This window comes from Phoenix dactylifera, chromosome 11 (assembly GCF_009389715.1).
Source record: "Phoenix dactylifera cultivar Barhee BC4 chromosome 11, palm_55x_up_171113_PBpolish2nd_filt_p, whole genome shotgun sequence".
Classification (NCBI taxonomy): domain Eukaryota; kingdom Viridiplantae; phylum Streptophyta; class Magnoliopsida; order Arecales; family Arecaceae; genus Phoenix; species Phoenix dactylifera.
Window position 1 is genome coordinate 6,905,297 of NC_052402.1, and position 25,306 is coordinate 6,930,602.

The 25,306-nt window shown below is 38.5% G+C and overlaps 1 protein-coding gene and 1 non-coding gene across 7 annotated transcripts in view; both read right to left on the minus strand.

The window, feature by feature from the left end:
* Window positions 1-25,306, minus strand: part of LOC103719834 — a 45,646-nt gene that overhangs the window by 16,182 nt on the left and 4,158 nt on the right. For 4 of the 6 annotated variants that reach the window (XM_039131430.1, XM_039131429.1, XM_039131431.1 and 1 more), the window contains 2 exons: window positions 14,169-14,508; window positions 13,484-13,681 (listed from right to left, as the gene is read on the minus strand). In XM_039131430.1, the coding sequence (XP_038987358.1) occupies window positions 13,484-13,681; window positions 14,169-14,508 (538 nt within the window). Of the gene's footprint in view, window positions 1-13,483; window positions 13,682-14,168; window positions 14,509-21,528; window positions 22,138-25,306 lie in introns of those variants that run through there. The other 2 variants (XM_008809259.3, XM_039131433.1) reach the window with 2 other exon arrangements.
* On the minus strand, window positions 1,601-1,707 carry LOC120112680. Its single transcript, XR_005514252.1, has one exon. It is a non-coding gene; the product is annotated as a small nucleolar RNA R71 (small nucleolar RNA).

Below are 25,306 nucleotides of genomic sequence, written 5' to 3' on the forward strand. Positions count from 1 at the left end.
TTTTTAAAAGAGCAAGATTAAAATAGTAGCAAGTTTTCGGCGTCGTTGCCGGGGATTTGCAACGTGCGAACGAGTACAAGGCTGCAAATTTCAAATCTTTAATTTCTAGTTCTTCAATTTTTCTTTATCTTTAACACGGCTGAAATTTCAAATCTTTACAGATTCCAGGGCGATACAAAGCAGGACCAGTAACAAAGAAGATCAAGATCACATTTTTGGATTCCCGGAGTGAACGAACTCCGGCTGTGAGTATTTAAATTAATTTTCCTGTTTTGCTCATACTAGTCCTATTTTTCCTAGATAAGAATTTTACTCTTGTTTTAAAAAAAAATTAAAAAAAAATTATTATTAATTAAAATAATAAAATAATAAAAATAATAAATAAATAAAAAGAAAAAAATTTAGCTAGTTTGCTTGATCAACTATTCAAATGTAATTTAATGTCATGACATAAAATGTTAAAAAATTTTTTGATTGTTGCATATAGTATAAAGCATTTGCATAAAATAATCTAAGGGCTGAACCCATTAAAAAGATAAGGTCGGAATTTCATTACTCGTCCTTAGCCCAAAAATCATCCCAGTGCATAAATATCCTAAGCCTAATTAAAATCAACTAGACGTTGGCCCCTAAGGATAATCGAGCTCAATAGGACGAAGACCACTGAAAGTTGCACCAATTTCGCTCTAGGACCCCGGTCGATGTCTAGGCAAGCTTTGTCCCTCTAAGTGATTGAAGGGAGACAGTTTCTGTTCGAGGAAAGTGGGTTTTAAGTGGGACCTTTGCTATACGCATCGTGACCCCTCCACTTACCTGGGAGCTTACCTGGTCGACTAGGTTATTAGACCGGATTGGAGGCTTAAGTGTACTCTTCAAACCAGTTAGGAGTTGTCTAGAAATTTTTAGGAAAACATTAGAAATAAGGGTGCTATGCTTTGATACTGTTTGATTGTGAATAATTTTAGTAGCAGGGTGTCAATATTCATAGCTTTAGGTAATATTCATACTCATCCAAAACTCTAAAAATATATATATATATATATACAAAATAAATAAATAAATAATTAATAATAATAATAATTAAAAAAAAATCGACTGGTTAATTGGTCAGTATATGCGGTTGTGGCAAAGGGATAAGACGAAAAGATTATTCCGAGTTGAATCTAGGGATAAAAGTTCAAATAATCAAATAGAAGATAATGGTAGTAATCAGGGAGACAATGAATTTCAAGATGACTTACCTATTAGAACGCTTCGTGATTATCTACAACCCACTAGGACCAGTACCCCATCCTGTATGGTTATTCCTATTGCTGCGGGAGCTTTTGACATGAAACCAGGAATAATCCAATTACTCCCAAAGTTTCATGGACTTGACTCAGAAAGTCCCTATTTGCACCTAAAAGAATTTGATGAAGTGTGTTCAACACTTCAATTTAATAATATCAATGAAGAGGTAGTGAAGCTTAAGTTATTTCCCTTTTCTTTAAAGGAAAAAGCTAAGTCATGGTTACACTCCTTAAGGCCTAGGACCATAGCCACCTGGCAAGAAATGACAAGAGAATTTTTAATGAAATTCTTTCCAACACATAAAACAAACACACTTAGAAGAAATATCATGAACTTCGCACAAAAAGATGGAGAGACATTTTTTCAGTGTTGGGAAAGATTTAAGGACCTTCTCCTTGCTTGCCCACATCATGGATACGAAATTTGGAGAATCATCAGTTTCTTTTATGATGGTTTGACCTCCAATATGAGACAATTTGTGGAAATGATGTGTAATGGTGAATTTATGAATAAGGAACCAGAGGAAGCCTGGGACTATTTTGATCTGTTGGCAGAAAATGCACAGGCCTGGGATACAATAGATAAGAACGAGAAACCTCAAAAATCGACTAATACTAAAGGAGGAATGTATCATGTTAAAGAAGAAAATGATGTAAATTTAAAGATTGCTAATCTAACTAGGAAGGTTGAAGCCATTGAATTAAGCAGAGCCAATACAGGAAAGGCACCTACTACAGATGAAAGTATATGTGAAATCTGTGAGAGTAATGCACACTTAACCAAGGATTGTCCTACAATCCCCGCCTTCCAAGAAGTGTTGCATGATCAAGCGAATTTCACAAATGCTTATAAGAGACCATTTCCTGAAACATATAATCCTAACTGGCGAAACCATCCTAACTTTAGTTGGAGACATGGACCCACTGCCAATGAATCTCAAGGGAATTCCATACCCTATGTGCCACCCCATAAGAGATCTCTTGAGGATACTTTGCAGGCATTCATGCAAGGGCAGACCCAGATAAATCAGAATACCATGCAGTCACTTCAAGAACTTAAAAATTCTGTAGGTAGAATTGAGGCTCAACTCAATGTTAGGGAAAAAGGGACATTTCCAGCCCAACCTCAATCTAACCCAAAGGGTCAACATGAAGTCCATGAAGCAAGTTCATCCCACCCTAAATTTGAACAAGTTAAGTCTGTTACGACCCTCCGTAGTGGAAAAATAATTAACAAAGAAATTTCAACGAAGGATGACAGACCTGAAAAATCCATCGAGAAAAGGGATGAAAATAATACCGAACAAGATGATCCAATACCCCATCATAAAATAGTTGCTCCATTCCCTCAGCGCTTGCTTGCAGCTAAAAAAGGAGTACTTGATCAAGAAATTTTGGATATCTTTAAACAAGTAAAGATTAACATTCCTCTATTAGATGCCATTAAGCAGATTCCATCTTATGCAAAATTTTTAAAAGATCTTTGTACCATAAAGTGAAAGCTTTACGTACAAAAGAAAGCTTTTCTAACTGAACAGGTGAGTGCTATTCTCAAACACAACACCCCACCTAAATATAAAGATCCTGGTTGTCCTACCATATCTTGCATCATAGGAAACTTCAGGATACAACGAGCCCTTCTGGATTTAGGTGCTAGTGTTAACTTACTGCCCTATTCAGTTTATGAACAATTAGGACTTGGTGAACTAAAACCCACCAAGGTTACTCTCCAACACCAAGGTTAAATCAAAGCATAGTATTAGATACCCAGCCTGTCATGAACTGTACCACTCCAATACCTGTCATTCTAGGCCGCCCATTTCTAGCTACTTCTAATGCTTTGATCAACTGTCGAAATGGAATAATGAAAATGTCATTCGGGAATATGACTATAGATTTTAATATATTTAACATTTGTAAACAACCCGATAATGACAATGAAAATGATGAAATTCATGGAGTTAATCTGATCGACTCCATTGTAGAAGATGCTCTTGTCCCATCTCTTTCTTCTGATCCTTTAGAAACATGCCTAACTCATTTCGGAAATACAGATATCAACCAAAACTTTAGAGAAATCAGTGCTATATTAGATTCAGCTCCTCTGTTGGATACAGATAGGTGGAAATCTCGTTTTGAAGAATTGCCCACACGCAACAAAAGTCCTCTACCATCTAGTGTTCAAGCACCCAAACTTGAGCTAAAACCTTTGCCATCTGAGCTCAAGTACGCATACCTTGGTCAAGAAGAGACTTTTCCTGTGATCATATCATCCCAACTCGAACAAAGTCAAGAACTAAAATTATTAGAAATTCTCAAAGAGCATAAGGGAGCATTAGGGTGGACAATTGCTGCTATCAAGGGAATTAGTCCCTCAATTTGCACTCATAGAGTCCACTTAGAAGCTGATGCCAAACCTTCTCGTCAACCTCAACGTCGATTAAACCCAAATATGAAGGATGTGGTTAGAGCAGAAGTTCTGAAATTTCTGGATGCGGGTATGATCTACCCAATTTCAGATAGTAAATGGGTAAGTCCAACCCAAGTGGTCCCGAAAAAATCTGGTGTTACTATAGTCAAAAATGCCAACAATGAATTAGTTCCAACTAGGGTCCCCACTAGTTGGTGTGTATGCATTGACTATAGAAAACTTAATTCTGTCACTAGGAAGGATCACTTTCCTTTACCTTTTATTGATCAAATCTTAGAAAGGTTGGCAGGTCATAAATTTTATTGCTTCCTAGATGGCTATTCAGGTTATAACCAAATTGCAATTGATCCTGAAGATCAGGAAAAGACCACTTTTACATGTCCTTTTGGCACATTTGCTTACAAGAGAATGCCTTTTGGATTATGTAATGCTCCTGCAACCTTCCAAAGATGCATGCTCAGTATTTTCTCCGACATGGTTGAGCGCTTTTTGGAAGTTTTCATGGATGATTTTTCGGTTTTTGGCTCCTCTTTTGAAAACTGTGTGGACCATTTAAGACTAGTCTTAATTCGGTGTGAGGAGAAGAATCTAATCTTAAACTGGGAAAAGTGCCATTTCATGGTAACTAGGAATTGTTCTCGGGCATGTCATTTCATCTGAAGGAATTGAAGTAGACAAAGCTAAAATTGACTTAATTACTAACTTACCAAACCCAAAAACTATCAAAGATATACGCTCATTTTTGGGTCATGCAGGATTTTATAGGAGATTCATTAAAGATTTTAGCTTAATATCTAAACCCTTATGTAATCTCCTTCAAAAAGAAACCCAATTTGTGTGGTCTGAAGAATGTCAAAAAGCTTTTGATAAACTTAAAAGCTTGCTGACCTCTGCTCCCATCATGCAACCACCTGACTGGTCGCTTCCTTTTGAAATTATGTGTGATGCTAGTGAATATGCAGTTGGGGTAGTTCTAGGGCAAAGGAAAGAAAGGAAGCCTTATGTTATCTACTATGCAAGTAAAACTTTAAATAGTGCACAAAAGAATTACACCACTATGGAAAAGGAACTACTTGCCGTAGTATTTGCACTAGACAAATTTAGGTCTTACTTGATTGGATCCAAAATCATTATCTACACTGACCATGCTGCCCTTAAGTACCTTCTTTCAAAAAAGGATGCTAAGGCGCGTTTGCTTAGGTGGATCCTTCTACTCCAAGAATTTTTTCTAGAAATAAGAGATAAAAAGGGGGTAGAAAATGTAGTAGCTGATCACTTGTCCCGTCTGACTCTTTCAGATTCCTTAGACAATTCACCCATAAAAGACACTTTCCCTGATGAGCAACTGTTTGAGATCACATCTTCACCCTGGTTTACAGACATTGCAAATTTTCTAGTCACAGGTGAACTACCAAGTCATTGGAATAAACAAGACAAAAGAAAATTTTTGACTGAAATAAAAAAAAATTTTCTGGGATGATCCTTATCTTTTCAAATACTGCCCAGACCAAATTATTAGGAGATGTGTACCTAATGACGAATTTATTAGTGTCATTTCCTTTTGTCATTCTGAAGCTTGCGGTGGTCATTTCTCTGCTAAGAAAACGGCTGCAAAAATTTTACAGTGCGGTTTCTATTGGCCCACCTTGTTTAAAGATTCCCATAACTTTTGCAAAGCTTGCGAGCGTTGTCAAAAGTTAGGTGGGATAACTCGTAGGAATATGATGCCTCTTAAACCAATTTTAATTATCGAAATATTTGATTGTTGGGGAATCGATTTCATGGGTCCATTTCCTCCTTCATTTGGAAATTTGTACATCTTAGTAGCTGTAGATTATGTCTCCAAATGGATTGAGGCAATTCCTTGCAAGCATAATGATCATAAAACTGTTTTAAAATTTTTAAAAGAAAACATTCTTTCTAGATTTGGAACGCCTCGAGCCATCATCAGTGATGGGGGTTCACACTTCTGTAATAAGCCTTTTGAGGCTTTAATGCGAAGATATGGGATCACCCATAAAGTCGCCACCCCTTATCATCCACAAACAAGTGGACAAGTTGAAGTATCAAATCGATCAATTAAGAATATTCTGGAAAAAACGGTTAACCCAAATCGCAAAGACTGGTCTTTGCGTTTAACTGATGCACTTTGGGCTTATCGTACTGCTTTTAAAAGTCCGATTGGTATGTCTCCGTACCGCCTTATTTTTGGTAAACCGTGTCACTTGCCTGTGGAATTGGAGCATAGGGCATACTGGGCTATTAAGAGATTTAATTTTGATATGGATAAGGCTAGTTCACTACGCAAACTTCAACTTAATGAACTAGAGGAAATCAGGAATGAAGCATATGAGAATGCTCGAATTTATAAGAATAAAATGAAAGTCTTTCATGATAGAAATATTATGAGAAAAACATTTGAGCCTTCCCAGAAAGTTCTATTGTATAATTCAAGAGTTCATTTATTTCCAGAAAAATTGAGATCTAAGTGGACTGGTCCATTTATAGTTAAAACTGTTTATCCGTATGGAACTGTTGAGATAGAAAATCCAAACACCGGTAATATTTTTAAAGTAAATGGCCAACGTTTGAAGTTATTTTTGGACAACTTTACCCCAGAAGTTGAATCGACCAATCTGGGAGATCCTGTTTATCAGGATTGATCTCTATATCTGCTAAAGATCCTCTGTTTGTACATAATTTTTCTTTCTTTCATATGACAATTGGTGAGCAACAACAGTGTGCAGTCATTCTATCAGGTAAATTCTAACCTTCAGCCTTATTATCCTTCATACAATCATATTTAATGCATTCATGTTGAAACATTGGGGACAATGTTGAATTTAAGTTGGGGGGAGAGATTACTATATTTTTCTATATATCATACCAATTGTCATATATTATATAAAAAAAACTCTATCTAAAAATATATATATATTTATATATATATAAATAAAAAATACTACAAAAATATAATAATAGTAATAATAATAACAAACATATATTTCGTTGCATTTAATTACCATTATATTTTTCAAAGAAATAAACATGTGCAGTTATTAAGGCAAGGAGCATATTATGACTTATTAGAGACCTATTATTAGGTCCCCACATAAGTATTCAATGACAATAGGAAAGTTTCAGGAGTTCACTTGTGTTATCTATTTGTTTATTGACCTTATTCGCAAGAGAAGTACGAGTGTCTTTGTCTTAAAGTTCATGATTTAGTTTTCACATAAAGATAGAGTTTGAAATTCCCGGCTAGATCACCTGGGTGCCTTATGTTCTGACCTTGGTTGACCTATAATCACAATACAGTCACGTTACATAAAAAAAATATTTCAAAAAAAAAAAAAATACAGTTTGTCTTCACTGAGTAACCGGGCCTCTTGCCTACAAAGCAGCGAGTGTTCGCGTAAAAAGGTGAAAATGACTGAAATAAGTGACTAGTCTGGCCTCGTGGCGTAGTCTGGTTCAAGTAATTAAGTCCGAGGGGTGTTTCACCTAATGCCTTGAGCCAACTGGATCAAGAGTCATTGACCCAAAGCTCGTTACATGGACCTTACTAGAGCCTAATGGAGTTGGACTGTTGTAGTCATTGTGAAAAAAAAAAAAAAAAAAAAATAATATTTTAAACATGAGTGAGTTAGTTAAACTTAAACCAAGTGACATGTGGATGACTGGTTTGACTCTATTGTTTTAGAACTCTATGTACCTGGGATGTCTAGTTGGGATTGATAGCTTCATTTTTATATGCGAACCATTCTGGATAAATAACATGTGATATTCGGAAAATTTAGTGAGTCGGGAGCTAACAAATGATAGTTAACACTTGTGAATTTGAGTAGTACACCTAGAACTCAAGGGGTACCCAATTGTGGTGGAGGTATAGATATTATGAGACGTCACATTTACATTTGCCTTAAGGGTTGCTATGTTTTAAAGTATCTTCTAACTTAAAAACGATGTTTGTGGGTAACATCACTGCAAACCCTCACAAGACAACACTCGTCCACTAGGGTAACCTAGGGGTTTAACGGCTTGTTGCACGTGCTAAGTGCAATCGTAATGCTCTACGAAAGTGAGTATTTATTTTAATTCATGCATATTGATAAAATAAACAATACTTTTGCCCCCTCATTTTATCATTTTCACACTAAATTGCTAGAGACTAGCAATAAGCTAGTTGGGGGGTGTGATGAGAGTACAAAAGTGAAATTTTCATATTATCTTAATTAGTATTATAGTTAATTTTTATTAATAAAATTAATTAATTAATGTTTTATTTGTGTTTGAGTGAAATTAATCCTAAAGACCAGTAACTCTGGATTTGAGCTCAATACCTGGCAGCCCAAGCTCAATAAATTTTCCAAACATCCACAGCATGGGGGCTTTGAAATTTTCCAATTTCCCAACCGACCGTGGACCTCCATGCACATGCAAACGGGCTCTTCAATTCCAAGCATCATGGCATCTCATCCAAGGGACCTAAACCAAATCCAAGGGACTTAAATCAGACCCAAGAGACCTAAGCTAAACCAGCTCTTCAATTCCAAATGGCATCTCATCAGCATCTTTTCGTTTCCCCTGTTTCTTCCCAGCTCAACCACACGGTGGAGGAAAGGGAGGAGGCCAGCAGCCATCGGAGGAGAAGAGTCCCAAGCCGAGTCCTCCACTTCTTTTCCATGAGTCTTCTTAACTTCCCAACGTCAACATCTGGAGCTTCCCAAACGTCTGCAACGTCCCAGCATTCATCAGAGTCCTTCCGTTTCCCCCGTTTCTTCTCAGCTCATCCACAAATCCAACATCAATGACTGCAGCTCAAACTTCTTCAATGTTCAACCTCCCAACGCCGAAGAGTCCCAAGCATTCAAATCCAAGCCTCATCCGCTCCCAGCAGCGTTCCAGCTTCTCCAAACCAGTGAAGTGTCTATAAAAGGAGAGGGAGGCCACGGATCACGGGAGGAGGGGAAATCAGCCGACGAGGAAGGAGATAACCACACGGTGGAGGAAAAGGAGGAAGCGAGGGGAAGCCACGGAACCAGGGAAGCCAACATCCATTTCTTTCCCAGCCGAGCGAGAGAGGAGAAGAGGCCACGGAAGGGAGAAAGCAACCGGAAGAAGAAAACAGAGCATCCTATTTTCTGAACCAAAGAAAAAAAAAAGAAAGGGATTTATGTTTATTTTAAGTTATTCTTTACAAATCCTTTTTATAAAAATGTTTCCATTTCATATGAGTAGCTAAATCTTCTCTAGCTAAGGCTAGGGAAAAGCCTAGCATTTTCTTCATGTATTTCATTTAATCATCAATGGGATTTTAATGTTTTTTTTATTTATGGTGCAGTAAATTTATAGAAATTATTTCAAACTTATATATTTTCTTTGATTTGTTATTTCCCCCGGGTATAACAGATGCTTAGAAATCCCTGTAGTTTAAAATAGAATTACTGTAATACTGCCCATAAAACTAAATCTATTTAACTGAGATAATAGATGATTTTAAGAAAAGCATGATGAAGATGCTAGGCTGAATCCTGATGCCTTAGTTATATTTTGTCAATTCGAATATTATTTAGCCTTTAGTTTTTGTTCACTGTCAAATCCCTGTGGATTCGATCTCGGACTCACCGAGAATATTACTTTGCTACACCCTATACTTGGGGTATCCTACGTTTAATTTTTTTTTTAAAAGAGCAAGATTAAAATAGTAGCAGGTGTTCCCATCACAGGCCGTAGACTACGGGTGGCAGAGTGCTCTAGCCTGGTGCAGCGGGTAGAGAGCAGGTTGGAGGGATGGAGAGCGGCTTCCCTGTCTATGATGGGGAGACTGACCTTGATCAGATCGGTGTTGGGGTCCATGCCAGTATACCTCATGGCCAACACTGTGGTTCCGAAGACGACTCTGCTGAAGGTCGAACAACTGCCGCGATGTTTCCTATGGGGGTCACACGGCGGAGGCCGCGGGGTGCATTTGGTGGCCTGGGAGCATGTCTGCCGGCCTACCAGTGAGGGCGGTCTCGGAGTGCAGTCCCTACTGGAGCGGCGCGAGGTTTTCATTGCTCGGCATGCAGCTCGGTTCCTGCTAGAGCTACACGGGCTGTGGAGTCAGGTGATGGCGGTCAGATATGGCCGCGAGGGCTCAGAGGTGGCATGGAGTGGGCGGCAAGTCTCTTTCATGTGGCGTGAGATTGGGAGGTACTTGCCGATGGTGTCGGCAAACACCAAGTGGCTGATTGGCGATGGACGGAGTATTGATGTGACTACGGACCCATGGGTGGATACCGTCCCACTGAGGTGTTGGCCGACCATGATCGATGCTGGGACAGTGGAGGGGTTGCGGGTCTTCGATCTTCTTGCCCCGGGAGAGTCAGCATGGGATGACGCTAGGCTACGACAGTTGTTTCGGAGGATACCTAGCTGAGAGGATCCGGTCCCTTTCGGTGCCAGGTTGTGGAGATCCTGATATCAGGGTCTGGGGCACCTCTTGCCGGTCCACTGTCAGACTGGGAGACCTCGCCAGTGTTATCCAGCAGAAGCATGAGCTGGGGCAGCACTGCACTTGGATCTGGAGGTCAGGGCTTCACCCAAGGGCGGCACTTTTTCTATGGAAGGTGGCATGGGACCGCCTTCCGACGAGAGCAGTGCTGAGCAGGCGAGGCTGGGGGATCCCAGCGGAGTGCGGGACATGCAGTGTTGAGGAGTCAGTCGACCACGTGCTCTTCCAGTGTACGTGGGCGAGGTCGGCATGGCTGTGGGCAGGGTTCCCGCAGGGGGTCTGGTGTGGGAGGCTTCAGTTTTTATAGATGATGCAGCAGGGGTTGGCCCGCCCTCGGACATGTCAGGAGGCTATTCGAGCAACCTGCACAGCACATCAGATCTGGCTGGCAAGGAACGCCCGCACCCTCGGTGAGCGCAGAGTGTCACCGAGGTTTGTAGCGGAGTTCGTGCGAGTACAGGCATTGGAGATCAGACCTTCTTTAGATGGACCTCTGATAGCTCGGGACACCTGGGGTTCCCTCTCTGCTCCGGCAGCTCCTCAGATGGTGTTCTTCACCTGGGAACCCCTACCCCCGAGTTTCCTCAAGGTCAACTTCGACGGATCGGTTCTGGATGGAGGCGCGCGAGGTGGTGCGGATTTTGTGATACGAGACCCGCACTCCAGAGTGGTAGCAGCAGGTGGCTGTCAGTTGATCGGTACGTCGGTTTCCGGGGCAGAGCTACGAGCTGCTTGGGCGGGTCTTCGATATGCGAGGCAGGTATGCAGGCTGGCTCGATTGTCTTGGAGGGCGACTCGGCCGCAGTTATCAGTTGGATCCAGGAGGGGCTGAGGGGTGAGGGGCACAGACCACCCCTTGGTTCGGGATACAGGGATGATGTGTGGGGTTGGAATGGCCATACATGCCAGACATGTATTCCGAGAAGCTAATGAGGCAGCTGATTGGGTGGCTGCCTTTGCGGCTCATCATTCAGGGTACACTTTTTGGGCGGAGGAGGGGGAGCTGCCACTGGCTCTCCGTGAGTTAGTGTTTTTTGACTTTATTGGGTGTATTCGTACACGTATTGTATGAAAACCGTTTTCAGCAAAAAAAAAAGAAGAAACAATCTAAAGCTATTCCAGTTTTCGTATTTCAGCTAAAATTACCAATTTTGGAGTTTATACCTAAAATTTATTTATGGGGCTAAATTAGATGTGAATATGAGCTATTGTACCATTTTTTTTTGAATTCTAGGAAGTATTTCTTTAGACTTGGATTTTACAAATTTTAAGAAGATTCTAAGACATTAGAATGGTAAATTTTAAAGAAAAATTAGAGGAAAGATTTTTTTTCTTTTTCTTTCTTTTTCCTTTTTTTTCCTTTTGATCTTGCATTTGGCTATCCTGTTAGTTGAATATCATGGCATTTACTTTAACATATATTAGATTGTCATCAAACACTAGAATGGTGCACTAGACAACAAATATATATATATATATATATATTTAATTTACTACAGAGGTACTTTTTGATTATTTCAATGACATACCATTGGAAAGATAGTTTGACAAACATAAGCAATGAGACGAACCTGATCAATGAGCATGATTTAATAATAAACAGAACACAAAGTTTTAAAAGTACACTACATGATCAAGTTGTGTCGAAGAATTATGTTTTGAGCAGTTTTATGTCACCCATGAACGTCCATCAAGGATGCCTATGGCTTTGTTTGATATATATTTCATGAAGAATCAAAATGAAGTCTTTTCACCACAACAAGACACATACTAGACATAATATAGAAATGAAATCTTTTCATCACAACAAGATGCATACTAGACATAATATAGAAGATCGAAGATAACAAGAAGCAACAATGCAGAGGTCCCAGAACTAGAAATCAAGATGAACAGCAAAAGGCTCTTTGGACCACAGATAGGATAATTAGAACCACAATAATATGAAATTGCTGAAATCAGGATAACTGCCACTAGGAAAGATGAATTTATGTAGCCATTCAGTTAAGTGATCTATATTTTCATAATCATCAATCCAGATAAAATTTTCTAAATTTGATTGTTTTTATAATTTGGAAGATTGGTGGCCACACTAATTATAGATTATAATCATTACATTTGAATTGCAGAACACCATTTGATGCATAACTGCAAGCCTAATTTGAAGTTTCATTTCAATAAACTTCATTAAGAGAGCCTATTCAAATAGTGCTCATTTTAGTTCACATATATTTTGGTTTTAGATTGAAGTTCAGGGTAGATGTGCTAAAGTATATTACAGCTGTACATGGAGTAGCTTTGCCACTTATGCTTGAAATTTCTGGGGGAGCCCTGAGTAGTTTACTTTCCTTCTCTTTTTCCTTCAATTTCATGACAGTTCTCTTTTTCTCCTCCTCTACATAGCACAACACTTCGGTCCTTTTTATTTTTTTTTGTGTGTGTCCACAAATCACACAAGAAAACAACAAAAAAAAAAGAAACCAAGAGATCAATCTTTTTGAATCTCTAAAAGTATTATCCCCATAGACTTCAATACAGTAAAGATAAACAAAACAATACTATATAGGGACCCTAGAACCTCTAATTTTCTATTTCTTTTCCCCTTAAGTTAATTGCCAGTCTTTATGTGCAAAGATATAGATTTCTAGACAGCAAGCTTATCTCAATACTAAGACCTAGCCTTCTAACAACCATTAGCTTTCTCCCTATTTGTGGCACCCAAAACAAATAGAATCACATCAAACTTCTGATGTACAAAACCAGTGTAGCACTACAAGATCTGTCTAGAAGGTTTAAACTGACTGATGTAAACCCCAGTAACTTGAGAAGTTTCACAACAAAATTATATTTTCCAGATTATATTTAGCCAATTGTACATTATATTTTCCAGATGGTTCTAGTTGTCTTAAGTTTCCCTTCATCAGTAACTTATATTGTTGCTTAGTTTGGGAATAAAGTCAGAAGTGTTGGGTTCTGCACACTGAAAATGAGGAAAGAAAGATGAAGGTAGATGGCTTGTGATTTCTAGTTGGATGCTTCTCATGCCCATGAGAGAGAGAGCAAAGAAAATTGAATTGCGACTTCACTTTGTACCGTGCATGTAGCTGTAGAGTATATCATATATATGTAGAGAGAAATAGTGATGTCTATTTGCAGAATTTATTATGTTTTCAGTATCAAAACAATATACCAAGCAAAGAGTAGTACTGAAGGAAAATGATGATGATGACAACCACATAAAAACTCATGCTTGTATAACACATTTACCTGTCTAATAGATTGGGAATTGAGAATGTCCGTATAGCTGAGATAACTATCCGAAATAGGAGAAAAAGATGCTTTCCGCTTCCTACCACAATTAGGTTCACTCATGTCTTCATCTGAGGCACTTGCACAGCCTGGCAATAGCTCTTTTTTCCTTCGATCTGATTCAGCCTGGAATGCTGATAAAATTTGACCAAATACCTGCACTCAGAATGTGGTTGACCATCACTACAAATTTTGGCAAATCCACCTCCAGTGCATCATTAAACAAGTGCATATAGACAGGATTCACAAAACACAATCTTAGCAGGGCTAATGATCATTTCTATTTTGCAACTTAAGCCAAGGAACAGGCTAAAGGCAGATACAATTAGCCCACATACAACTGTCACAGCACAGGTATATGTAGTATTAAATCAAAATTATGGATTTCAACAGGCTAATAGGAAAGCCACTTTATTTTGTATCTTCATGGTATCAAATACCCTCTAGCATAAAATAGTACAGATTATGGAGTCAAGAGCGCCTGGTTTGTCAAATACTGGTTTAGACCAACTCAAAACGTTAACTTATTAGCAACATGTGATGATCTGTTGAGACCAGTTTGACAAAGATTAGCAGAAGCCTAGGACAAGTTCCAACATGTCAGGAGGCATTTTCTGTAGACAAGGAAAGGATGCAAATATACCTCATCAGCTTCTTGATTAAAACAAACTGCGCTCTCATGGATAATTGACTTCAACTTCTCCTTCTTAAACTCTGAAAGCTCTTCACCTATCCCTCCTGCAAAAAACGAACCAGAAGTGCTGCAGCTTTTACCTTTCCATCCCTTGTCTTGGTTATGGATGCGTCGAACATCATCAGAATATCCTGCTGATGGTTCAGAATTTGATCCCGAAAGGGGTAATTCAATGTCCTCATTCTGAGAAAACAGCTCGAAAAAAAGATGTTTGTAGTAACCAAGATAGTTAGGTCCAAGTTCATTTTGCTTTGCATAAGAATCTTTGGACATTGTAAGAAGAGGAATCCTGCATACATTGTTCTACAAAAGTTAATCAGAGTAAATAGTTAAACTAGTTAGCCTACAACTTTAAGAAACATGAGCATGGGAACAATATATTAATACTATGGGTCCTCAAAACAAAAGCATCTAGATACAAACAAACATTGGGTCAATATTCAATTGACAGTTTAAGAATGTGTTTCTCTGATCAGTTATGAATTGGAAATCAACTCTGAACTTGGGACTTGAACCTGTGCTCATGCATAAGTACATGAATGAAAGAACTAAGACAACACTGGGAATAGATAGACTAGATGGCAAATGGCAGGGAAGGATTCTAATTTTTAAGTAGGAATAAGTTGAAACATTCAAATCTTGAGTTCATGGTAGCATATGATGCAGCAAAAACATAAGACAAATTAGAAGAACAGTAGGAAGCGCAATTAAATCTTAATCAAATATAGTTATATATCAATAAACTCCAAACTCAGCTATTGTTAATTTCAAAGGCATCCAGCTTTCCATTATGTATAGATGCCATCTTTTTAGTGAGACAACTAGGACACCAGTAGTTTAGCCTTGCAACTGGGATTTTCAAATTATGATCCTTCATCTATATTCTCTTTCTAACCAGTGTTCAGTTGCCAACTGCAGTAGCTCAGACATGAATTTTTTAAAATGGTCATATGGTGGCCATTTAAAAGAGGCAACTGTTGCATTAAAGGACAGTTGATTCTCATTATAACATAGCAAATGTTTGTAGGAAATTAGAATCATTCCATCTGCTAACTGGCTTTTAGACCAAGTTAAATAGTAACTCAACAAGCTAACCCTATCTACTTACTCTCAACTTTGTGAATGGTTCTTCTCTTTTCCAGATTGTTTTATAACAACTAACAGTTGGGTGTCCCAAGTTATCTGTTCCATCTTTACCCAATAACAGAAATTTGATCCTTCTTTCTTATGGGGGCTCTCTTTTAGACTACATTTGTTTTAAATGATAGCATCTCAGGTTGCGAATACCTAGTTTATCAGTATTGTAGCTCCTTCTATAATATGCTCCCTCTTGACCTGTCCTTAACACAAATTCTCCACATTGTTCTCCCCCATTCGTAAAAGATACCATTAAATATTTTCACAATCACACAAACATTGATCCATAGCATTCTAACAACAATTACCACACATAGAGCTGGACATCTCGAGTCCAACAAAACAAAAGGAAACAAAGGAATGACAATCACAAACTTTTTTGAGAACTACAGTCAAAGTAGGGTTAACAGAGTTTCCTTTAACACATTCTAAGCTGTCCAGGCATTTTGACAGATAGACAAGAATTTTTATGAGTGGCAGCTTGCTAGGCATCCACCCTCCCACAAGTTATATCAGAATTTAGAATTATGCCAGTATGTTGGCAGGAAAAAAGTTACCTTAAAGTAGGAAATGCCTAGTTGCTATCTAATGCCAGTTTGTGAATGAAGTCCTGGCATTGTCAACAAGAACTCAAGAATGAAATAAGAGGAAGATAAAGAGAACAAAACAAAGAAAGTTTTTAGTTGCGAAAGCAAACTACCATTGAGATAATATAAGAGACTTACCCAGAACTGTAACCCACCCTTATTTAATTACCAAAACCATGATAAGAGAATTTATGTCCTTGTTTCACAAATAGTAAAATTTTCAACAAATAGTAAAATTTTCTAAATATAAAATTTGTCATAAGAATGATAGGATGCAAAGCAAGATTATCCAGCATATCACCTTAGAAGACCTGAATGCTCCAAGAAAACAAAAATCCCCCTACCCAAAAATAATATAATAATCCCCCTACCCTTGAGTTTCATTATTTTCAATGTTGCCTTATCAATCAGCAAACTTACACCTTAAGCAAGAGTCACCTCTCTACATACACCATCTCCACCATATAGCCATGGCACCATCAGTGCCACAAATTTCATGCCTTTGTTGCTACATTTTGTACACCGTTCATACATCTCCAGCTATGAAAATATCTGAGGACAACTCTATGGTCATTTGAATAAGTTGACATGTCACCATAATGAGGCCCAAAGAAAAAGGTTTCAAGGAATTGATCTTGATGGAGATTTATAAGAAATATGCAAGCGACAATTTTCAGGAAGTCAATTTGGTCTCAAATATGTGAAAAAAGGGCTAGAAGATCAAGTGAATTGAGTTTCTAAAGGAGTAAATTTTGCGTCTCAGCACTTGGCAAGACAGAAGTAAGTTTCTGAACATACAAAAGCGGCATAATCATAGTCATCCAAATGTGGTCATAATAAATGTTTTAACATAATCAACAACTTTCAAGAAGTTGGGAGTTGGGACAAATACTTCAAAAAAGTCTATATATGTGAATCACATCATCCAATCATCTAATATTGAAATACCCACATGAATTATGTTACTTCTGGGTCCACTCTATTTCAAGTAGATAGATCCTACTGTAGATGAGCATTTAAAAAAGAATCAGTATCAAGAAAAAACAAACATAGAATACTCATTAGAAAAAGAGTTACGCTAAAAATTAAAAACAAAGAATTTTACGTGTTGAAACTTCATCATCTATACAGATGAGTTAAATATGTACTATAACATGTAAATGGTGCCAATCAGAGTTATCCAGAAAACTTGAATAAATTTCAAGAATGATAGCATAAATGTTACTTGGATGATTTGGGTGTCAGGTGTCCAACTATCCAGAAGAATCTGAAATGGGAATCTTCTTTAAAAAGACAAGGGACATCTCTATGCGTGTTGATGTCTAAATATGTACTGATGTATGCATAAAATGAAAAAATAAGCAAGATTTATGCTAGTTGATAAAACTTGACAAAATGTTCCTAATTATTATGTTAGAAATAAAAAAAAAATCATATGGAAAAGCCAAAAATAAGCATGCAATCATGATGGCATCATAATTTGATCATATGAAGTGCCATGAAGTGTCCAAAGTGTCCCAAGTTCCTAAGTGTCCAACACACGCAAAAATCCAAAATTTAGAGTGTCCAAGTAGAACTAGGCAAAGTTTTTAAATAGCTTGGGTAACCCCAAGCAGTTGCCAAGGCAAAATATTTAGTTAATAATCAATCATTTTTCGATTCAACTAATTAGTTTATGTTAACAGATTTTAGTACTATTTAAATAAACCAACAAACATACCTCTAAGGCATATGAGATGACTTTAAACAAGGAAAAAACACTTATATTATATTATAGTTTCTAATTTTTTTAGAACTCATAATAAACATGATGGAAATAATAACATATATCAATTCTGTGTTTGCTTAAGTGGTGGAGATTGCTAAACATTTTAAATTTTCCATCTTTCTGGAGGCTACAATTGGAGTCTGAGGTTTGACCAGAAGATCTCATATGCCCTCTTATTTAATACTCAAAATTAAGTTATTATATTTTATTTACTGACAACATATTTTTTTACTCGGAGACCTAATGTGAATTATCTCACTATCTTATTAGCACTGATTCCACAAATCACCTAGACTCGTCCCAACTATTTGGGGTAAACAATATGAATCCTTGCTCCCCAACAAGGATTAAAAAACTGATTGAACAATGTCTGTACTGAACCAAAGCCAATATAGGATGGGCTGGCATGCCCCTGTTTTGGGCAAACCAATCCTAAATTGCTGCTATTAGCCTTGTAGCATTGGTCCCAAACAGACCTGTACCAACGCTAGATCGAGTAATGCCCCTTAATACCTCTCAAGATAAGTCTTTGATGCCTTTTAGAGCTCATCTCCATCATTTCAAGATAGGAGGAAGTAACAAGAGAAGCTATCAGCAATCTGAGTGTAAGTTCCACAGAACTGAAGCAAGGATCATGGAGTTTTTGGGCTCAAAAGCATTCTAGCAAGAGCACACATTTCTAGCTCTCTATGTCAAGAAGATGATAGTTATTGTTGAATAATATTATAAAATCTATTCTTTGTTTTTTCATCTGTTACGTCGATGCTAGCACTACACTATCTCATCTTCACTCTTGATAATCTTTGATATCATTCACTTATTCAATTATTTCTAGTAAGATAACTACATTTAGATTGTTAATTTCAGCAGACATATGATTTTTATATTTTTTTTTCATTGCAAGATATATAGTCATATGTATTAAACTGGTAACACAAAAACCTAAACAATCAGCAAACATCAAAAAACATGACCAAGGAACTTTAATTGATACTCCTATTATATTTCTTCCAAAAACAAAGGATTAAGATAATGAAACATACAAAATGCAACAGTAAACCATATAAGGTCAAAATAGGCCATATGTGAAGTACACTAGTCATATTAAAGCATATAGATAACCAAGGTCCGCCGTACCGGGTCTGGTAGGCATACCGGTTGCCTACCGGATCGGTACGATTTCGGTTCGTACTGAAACCGGACGGTACGAACCGAAAAACTCTTCCCCACCGGAGCCAGAAAAAAAGAAGAGAACGAGAGAGAGTGCGGGGAAGAGAGGGAGGGAGACCACCTATAGCTGCCATCGGAGAGTCGCGGAGAGGCGGCGGAGGCCGGTGGGGGGCAGCGGAGCCCGGCGGGGGGTGGGGGAACCCGCGGGGGCGCGGCGGAGGCCGAGGCCGCGGCCATGGCCCCTGTTTCGTTCCGCGGCTCTCCGATATTGGCCACAGGTGGTCTCCCTCTCTCTCTTCCCCGCGCTCTCTCTTTTTCTCTTCATCTTCTTCGTCTCCGGCACGGAACCGGCCTGTACCGGTTTCCACGACTCCGGCGTACCGATAGCTGGCCGGACTGGTTCGGCATACCATGTAGATAATCTTTGTCAATAAAGCACATAATATTGTACATACCAAATGCATCCTTGGTCAATATGAGTTTGATCATCAATATTTCAAATTTTATTCACCAAGCATTCTTATTAATAACTACCTCTAATATTACAACAAATTTCCCCATATCCTTTTTCTGGCCTCCACCATGTAACCTTAGGTTCTATCCCATGTTTTCACATCCTTCCTAAATTAAAGTCTCTCTCTTTACCCCAACATTCCCTCATTTTTGTATTACATGGCTATACTGTCTCAATATATTTTTATCATTTTGTTCTAAATATGACAAAATAATAAAAAACCAATTCTGATATTTTAAAATATATCATGAAAGCCAACTATATAATACTTGATATAGAATATGCATGTTTTACCTAAAAGTTGTCATCGAATCTTGTTTCCCTAAACCAAGTAATTAAACAACCCTCAACCAACAAGCTCTATTCAAGCTTGACAAAAATAGATTTAAGTATCAAATAACAATTCATAATGGTAAATTACATATTACATGTAGATTTCAATCTAACATGAAGTTATACCAATTGAAAGCATGATAATGGAAGAACAAATGGAAAAAGGGATCACACATTAAAATATCAACAGCAACATGAAACATCTAATCAAAAGACAATAGTAGAACTGTAGAATGGATTTGAGATTATATCTATTCCAAAATACAAAAATCTAATAAAGACTATCTCACAACCAGAAATCCTTAGATGAACAAGGCATGTTTTCCAATCCTTAGATATATTAGTATGATTAAGGATATGTATGATGAAATAATTATTATGTGAACTACTAGTGCTAATACTAGTGAGCTTCTAATCACAATAAGTTTACACCAACGATTTGCTCTAAGTACTTATCTTTTTGTGTTAGTTATGAATAAGCTTATTTGGCATATTTAGAACGGTATTCTTTTATGCATGTTATTTGCAGATGATATAATCTTAACAGGTGAAACTAAGATCGAGGTTTTTGTAAGTACTATAACAACAACAGTTTGGCGGAGATGGTAGCAATGATGGTGGTTACATGGTGGAGGCGGCGATATAGAGCGATAGCAACAATTATAATGGTAGAAGTGTCGACGATGATGGAAATAGCAACAATGGTGCGGTGAACATTATGATGATGGTGGTAGTGCAAGCAAAGATGATGATTATGATGGTAGCCGAGGTAATGGCAAAGTGGTGGAGATGTTGGTGGTGATAATAATATGAGTTTCTTATTTTTAAAATATTGAAAGTAAAAATTTCTTACTTTCATTTTCTAGAATAATAAAAATAACTTTAAAAATAAAAAAAAAGTATTAGATAATTTTTATCTCAATGATTTTTCTTTTAAAGATAGAAAACAAGGGGGAAAAAAAGGTAATGACAACCAGACCTTAAATTCTTAATAAAGATCTGGCGTAGGGGATACGAGTCGAGGCAAGCACGTCGCCTTCGAAGAAGGATGGAAAGGAAAGAGCAAGCACATTATTCTCTTGTGATCACACTAAAAAAAAATTTGTGGAACAATTTTTTTACTCAAAACTTTAATGAATCCAATACAATGGAGTGGGGCCTTTATATAATAAAGGCGAGCCACACATAAGTAGAAAGACAAGAAAAATAAAGCAAAATTTTAGGGCAATAATTCTAAAAATGCTGAAAAGATTCAATGGGTTGGCTGAAGCAAAATTTTATGATAATAATTCTTAAAATACTGAAAAGATTCAATGGGTTGGGCAATAATTTTAAAAATGTTGAAAAGATACAATGGGCTGGTTGGCCTTTCCTTCTTTGGCTGGATTCTCCAAACTAGGTACGGCTAAGATCGTGGATAGGAGATTTGGAGTGGACGCCTTAGTTGGGTTTTCTTCTTTGGCTAGATTCTCCAAACTAGGTGCGGCTAAGATCTTGAGTAGGAGATTTGGAGTGGACGCCTGCATCAAGATCCTAGAAACCAATACTTGCTTGAATGGTATCACACCTTAGGAATAGTTCAATCCCAGCTCGACATGTGAGGTGGATACAACGTAGAAAAGAAGAAAATTAACTCCTCTCGATCTTTAAAAAGAAAGATCAAATAAAAAAAATTTCGACAAGAGATTTTTGGGATAGAAACTTAACAAAAAAGAGATTGATTGCTTTGAGATGCTTGCCTACACACATGAGGAAGCAAGTAAAATGGCGAAATAGAGAGAGAAAGCGAGAAACTTCTACCTTGCGCCCCAGAAATTGAAGACAAAGCAGGTTCGGATCTAAATGCTTTGCCCTTATCAAAACCCTTCCCTTTATCCAAGAAGCAAACTTTCCCCCCTTTCCACCCAAACAAAACGTCGAGTCTTAACAAGGGGAGATGGGAAAGGGAAATTTATAGGGCATTCGCCCTAATTTCTCAATATTTATCAGTATACGTACGCGCCCAAAGGACGCCAGTCACCTTAGCTGTCGACTTGATGCTCAAATTCGAAGGCTACCATCTAACCGCTTATTTAAGAGGGCAAAATACCCGTGAATGCCGCTGCCATCCATTCTGATCGATCCGGTGCCTATCCCGAGATATGCGGCTGAGAAGCCGGATAGTCTCTCCACTTCGCTTCTCGTCCGTTAGATAGAAGTCATCGAACGAGGCAGAACGGGACCATTTCCTTCCTCGTCCCTTCACCCCCTCCTCCTCCTTTCGGTTCTCTTTGGCATCGAGGCGTCGGTTGAATCGCGCGGGATCGCCTAATCTGATCTTCCGCCGGTCGAAGGAGGAGCCTCGGAGAGCGTTAACGGTGGAAAGCGCGGGGGTTCAAGCAGCGACCGGCTAGGCTCGTCTTCGACGGTGAGAAGCATTTGGTGGATGCCGGTTCATTCTTGGGTCCCCACTCGCGCGAATATTTTACTTTGTCGTGGGCCAAAAGTACAGATATTATGATTTGAAGCATAAAATTATGGTTTCCTCGGTACGAACTAACACAATAAGTAATTTAAATTAAAAAATAATTATTGTCGTTCAAATTTGGCTCGAGGATGACCACGCTGGTGGTTGGAAGGAGAAGACGGGAGCCACCTCCTGCGCGACGGTGGTGGACCTGCACAAAGCCTCATCGGTATTTTCGGTGAAGGCCCTTCGATGATCAAGTTAGAGTGGGATAAATTTAGTCCAGCCCAAAAAGTCCCTTAGAAGTTACCTGACCGGACTATTTATAGTCCCGGTGGAGAGGCCCAGGTGGCAGAGGCACTGTCAGCCCTCATCATGAGGGGGCGTGGCTCTGAGCCGAATGGCGCGCAGCTTAGGCTGGTTGGTGGCGTGTAGTGTTGTCCATTCTTAAGAACGGTAGGGTGTTGACAGTCATAGCAGGGTATGGCCGGAGTAGTCTTGATGCCGTCCTTCAACTGTTGAGAGCTAGCTATCGAAGCATGGCACAGTGGTATTGTAATGTACGGTCACGTAGAAGGGCATAGGCACGCACATTGGAACGATTGTTGGCGAGGCCGAGCCTGTTGAGATGTCGCATTATGCGTTTGACGAGGTCGGTTTAACAGGTGCTGGGGGTAGCTCGACTCCCCGAGTTTTGAGGTGTGCTCGGTGGAGTACCTCAAACTCGAGGATCGGGGCGTACTACTGAAGCAGGCGCCCCGAGCTTGGTCGGGGCGGGTCGGCGAACATTGGAGACTTTCCGAACTCGGTTGGGAGAGTCGGCGAATATCTGAAGCTGAGCTGGTTTCGGATCAGACTGAGGATTCGACCGGACTGTGTTGGCGTTTATTGGGTCAGAACTGAGCGGCCTTTTAGCTGTGGGCTGGACGATCCATTTCGCCCCCCATCAATAATTATCAATTAAAAATTTAGATAATAACAAAAAATAAAATATATACAATTATTATTGAATAAAAATTTTAGATTGATGATATATGTAATATATTTCTTGAATGAGTTGTATGTTTGATGACTTACATTTATGTGTGCATATTTATATGGTTCTATTTACATTATATTGAATAATCGGTTTTATGGTTTTACTTTGCATTTTGATATAGTTTATAGTTAATCTTTATTTTAAATTTACTATATCTATATTGGGGTGGATGTAAAAGATTTTTATTGGGGTATAAAACTCACACCACTTCTCTCTTTTTTTTCTTTCAGAGTCACGAAATGCATAGTATCAATTGAACCGGATGTAGAGTTTGTGTGATAGAGTCATTAGATAATTAGTTTATTTCTGATACCAAAAAATATTTAAAAATTTTGTAATTGAACAAGTTTGATTATTTGATTATAATGGATTCATTTAGTTGAATAATTCGGGATGGTTTGGAGATAAAGTTACTATGTCTTGAAAAAATCCATATTAATAATAATGGGTCAAATATGATCACTAAAATCTTGCTCATGAAAAAAATTATTGCTTGTAGAGAAAAAGCAGGCTTGGTGGAACCCCCACATGAGTCGGGAGAGAGAAATTTGTTGGCATGGTTGGGACCTACCTTATTTAAATTTTAAGATAAAAAAAGAGGATAAGAAGGAAGCCACTGGGTGAGGGAATTGCAATGAAACCGAAAATGGATTTAGCTGAAATTTCAGTATATTATTTTCGATATTGAGATCTACAGATTGAATTGTTTGGATCCTTGAAAAGTTTTATCGATTGATTCTTTCAAGCATAAACACTTGGTGAGATCTATTCTCTATTTTGCTATTTATTGTTGAAATTCGCCATATTGATGATGAATGTTCTTGTTGTGAAAGCCAAGTTAAATCTTGTTGATGTTTGTACAGTGGAAGTTTTTGGCTGGACTATGTCTCGCAATTTTTCTCTTCACATAAAAAGGTTTTCCACATTAAAAAAATTGTATTGCTTATTAAAAAGGTTTTTGGCTGACCTGGCACTGGTGTCCGCACCAACTCTTCTCGGATGGAAAGAAGTCGACCTCGACGAAAGTGGCTCGGTAAAGCCTCGGTAGTACTCCAACAAGTCGGGGTCAATCGACGGCCTCTCCTCGTGCTGGATCCAAGTATAACCGGATTTTGGTCGTCCACGCCAACGAACCAGAAAACGTTGGATGCCTCCATCACTGTCAAAAACTATTTGCTCGGCTAAAATAGAATCAATATACTCTTTTTGTGCTCGATGGAGGATAAAAGGAAACGAAGATGGCATGGAATCAATAATAGGATAAACATCGGGCGCAGGAGAGTGTGCAGCAAAAGAGTCTTCAAGGATTGCAACCAAATCTTTAATATTAAGAGTAAGGCTATGACCAAAATCAAATGGAAAGTCAATGGCATAGGCGTCAGTGCCATCCTTGTGCAACACCCTGAATGGTCTAATACTAAGAGACTGCAATTTCTTAAGACAGATCATTACATAACCCTAAGTTTGAAATTCTTTAGCATGGAAATCAGCTTGCATCTTATATTGAGCAGGACATGCATGAATGCCCTTATAGATTTCCTGATACAACTTATGAATGTGTTGTGTAAATGCATATGCAAGCTCAGAAATCCTAACATCAGTTTCGATGGGTTGTGCGAGGGCATATCCAACTATACTCATGGTAGACTGGTCAGACTCGCTATCTGACTGTGCAAGCGAGCTAGGTGTAGTGTGGGTGCATCCTAGGATTTTAGGTTCGTCATCACACTCTTTCTCAATGTCCTGAATGTCATCGAGGTTTGGTTCATAGATTTGCGCCTCTAAGTCATCTATGTCACCTCCCTGATCTTGCTGAGCAATAACGAAAATTTTGTTAGCACATTGGGAGGTAACGTGTCCAAAACCTTGGCATTTGTGACACCGAATTTTGGAATGTGTTTTGGGAGGCTCACCAAGGATTCCCGTGCTATTAGTGTCTCGGCCTGGAACATGGGCAGGAGGAGGGGGCCTATGAGTAGTGGACCCTACAGAAGGTTTGGACCCTAAGGAATTAAGGCCCGTGGGAGTGCTGCATGTGTCAGGGCGCCTTACAAATGTGGACTTAGTGTTCCATCGGTTAAGGAGATCGTCTT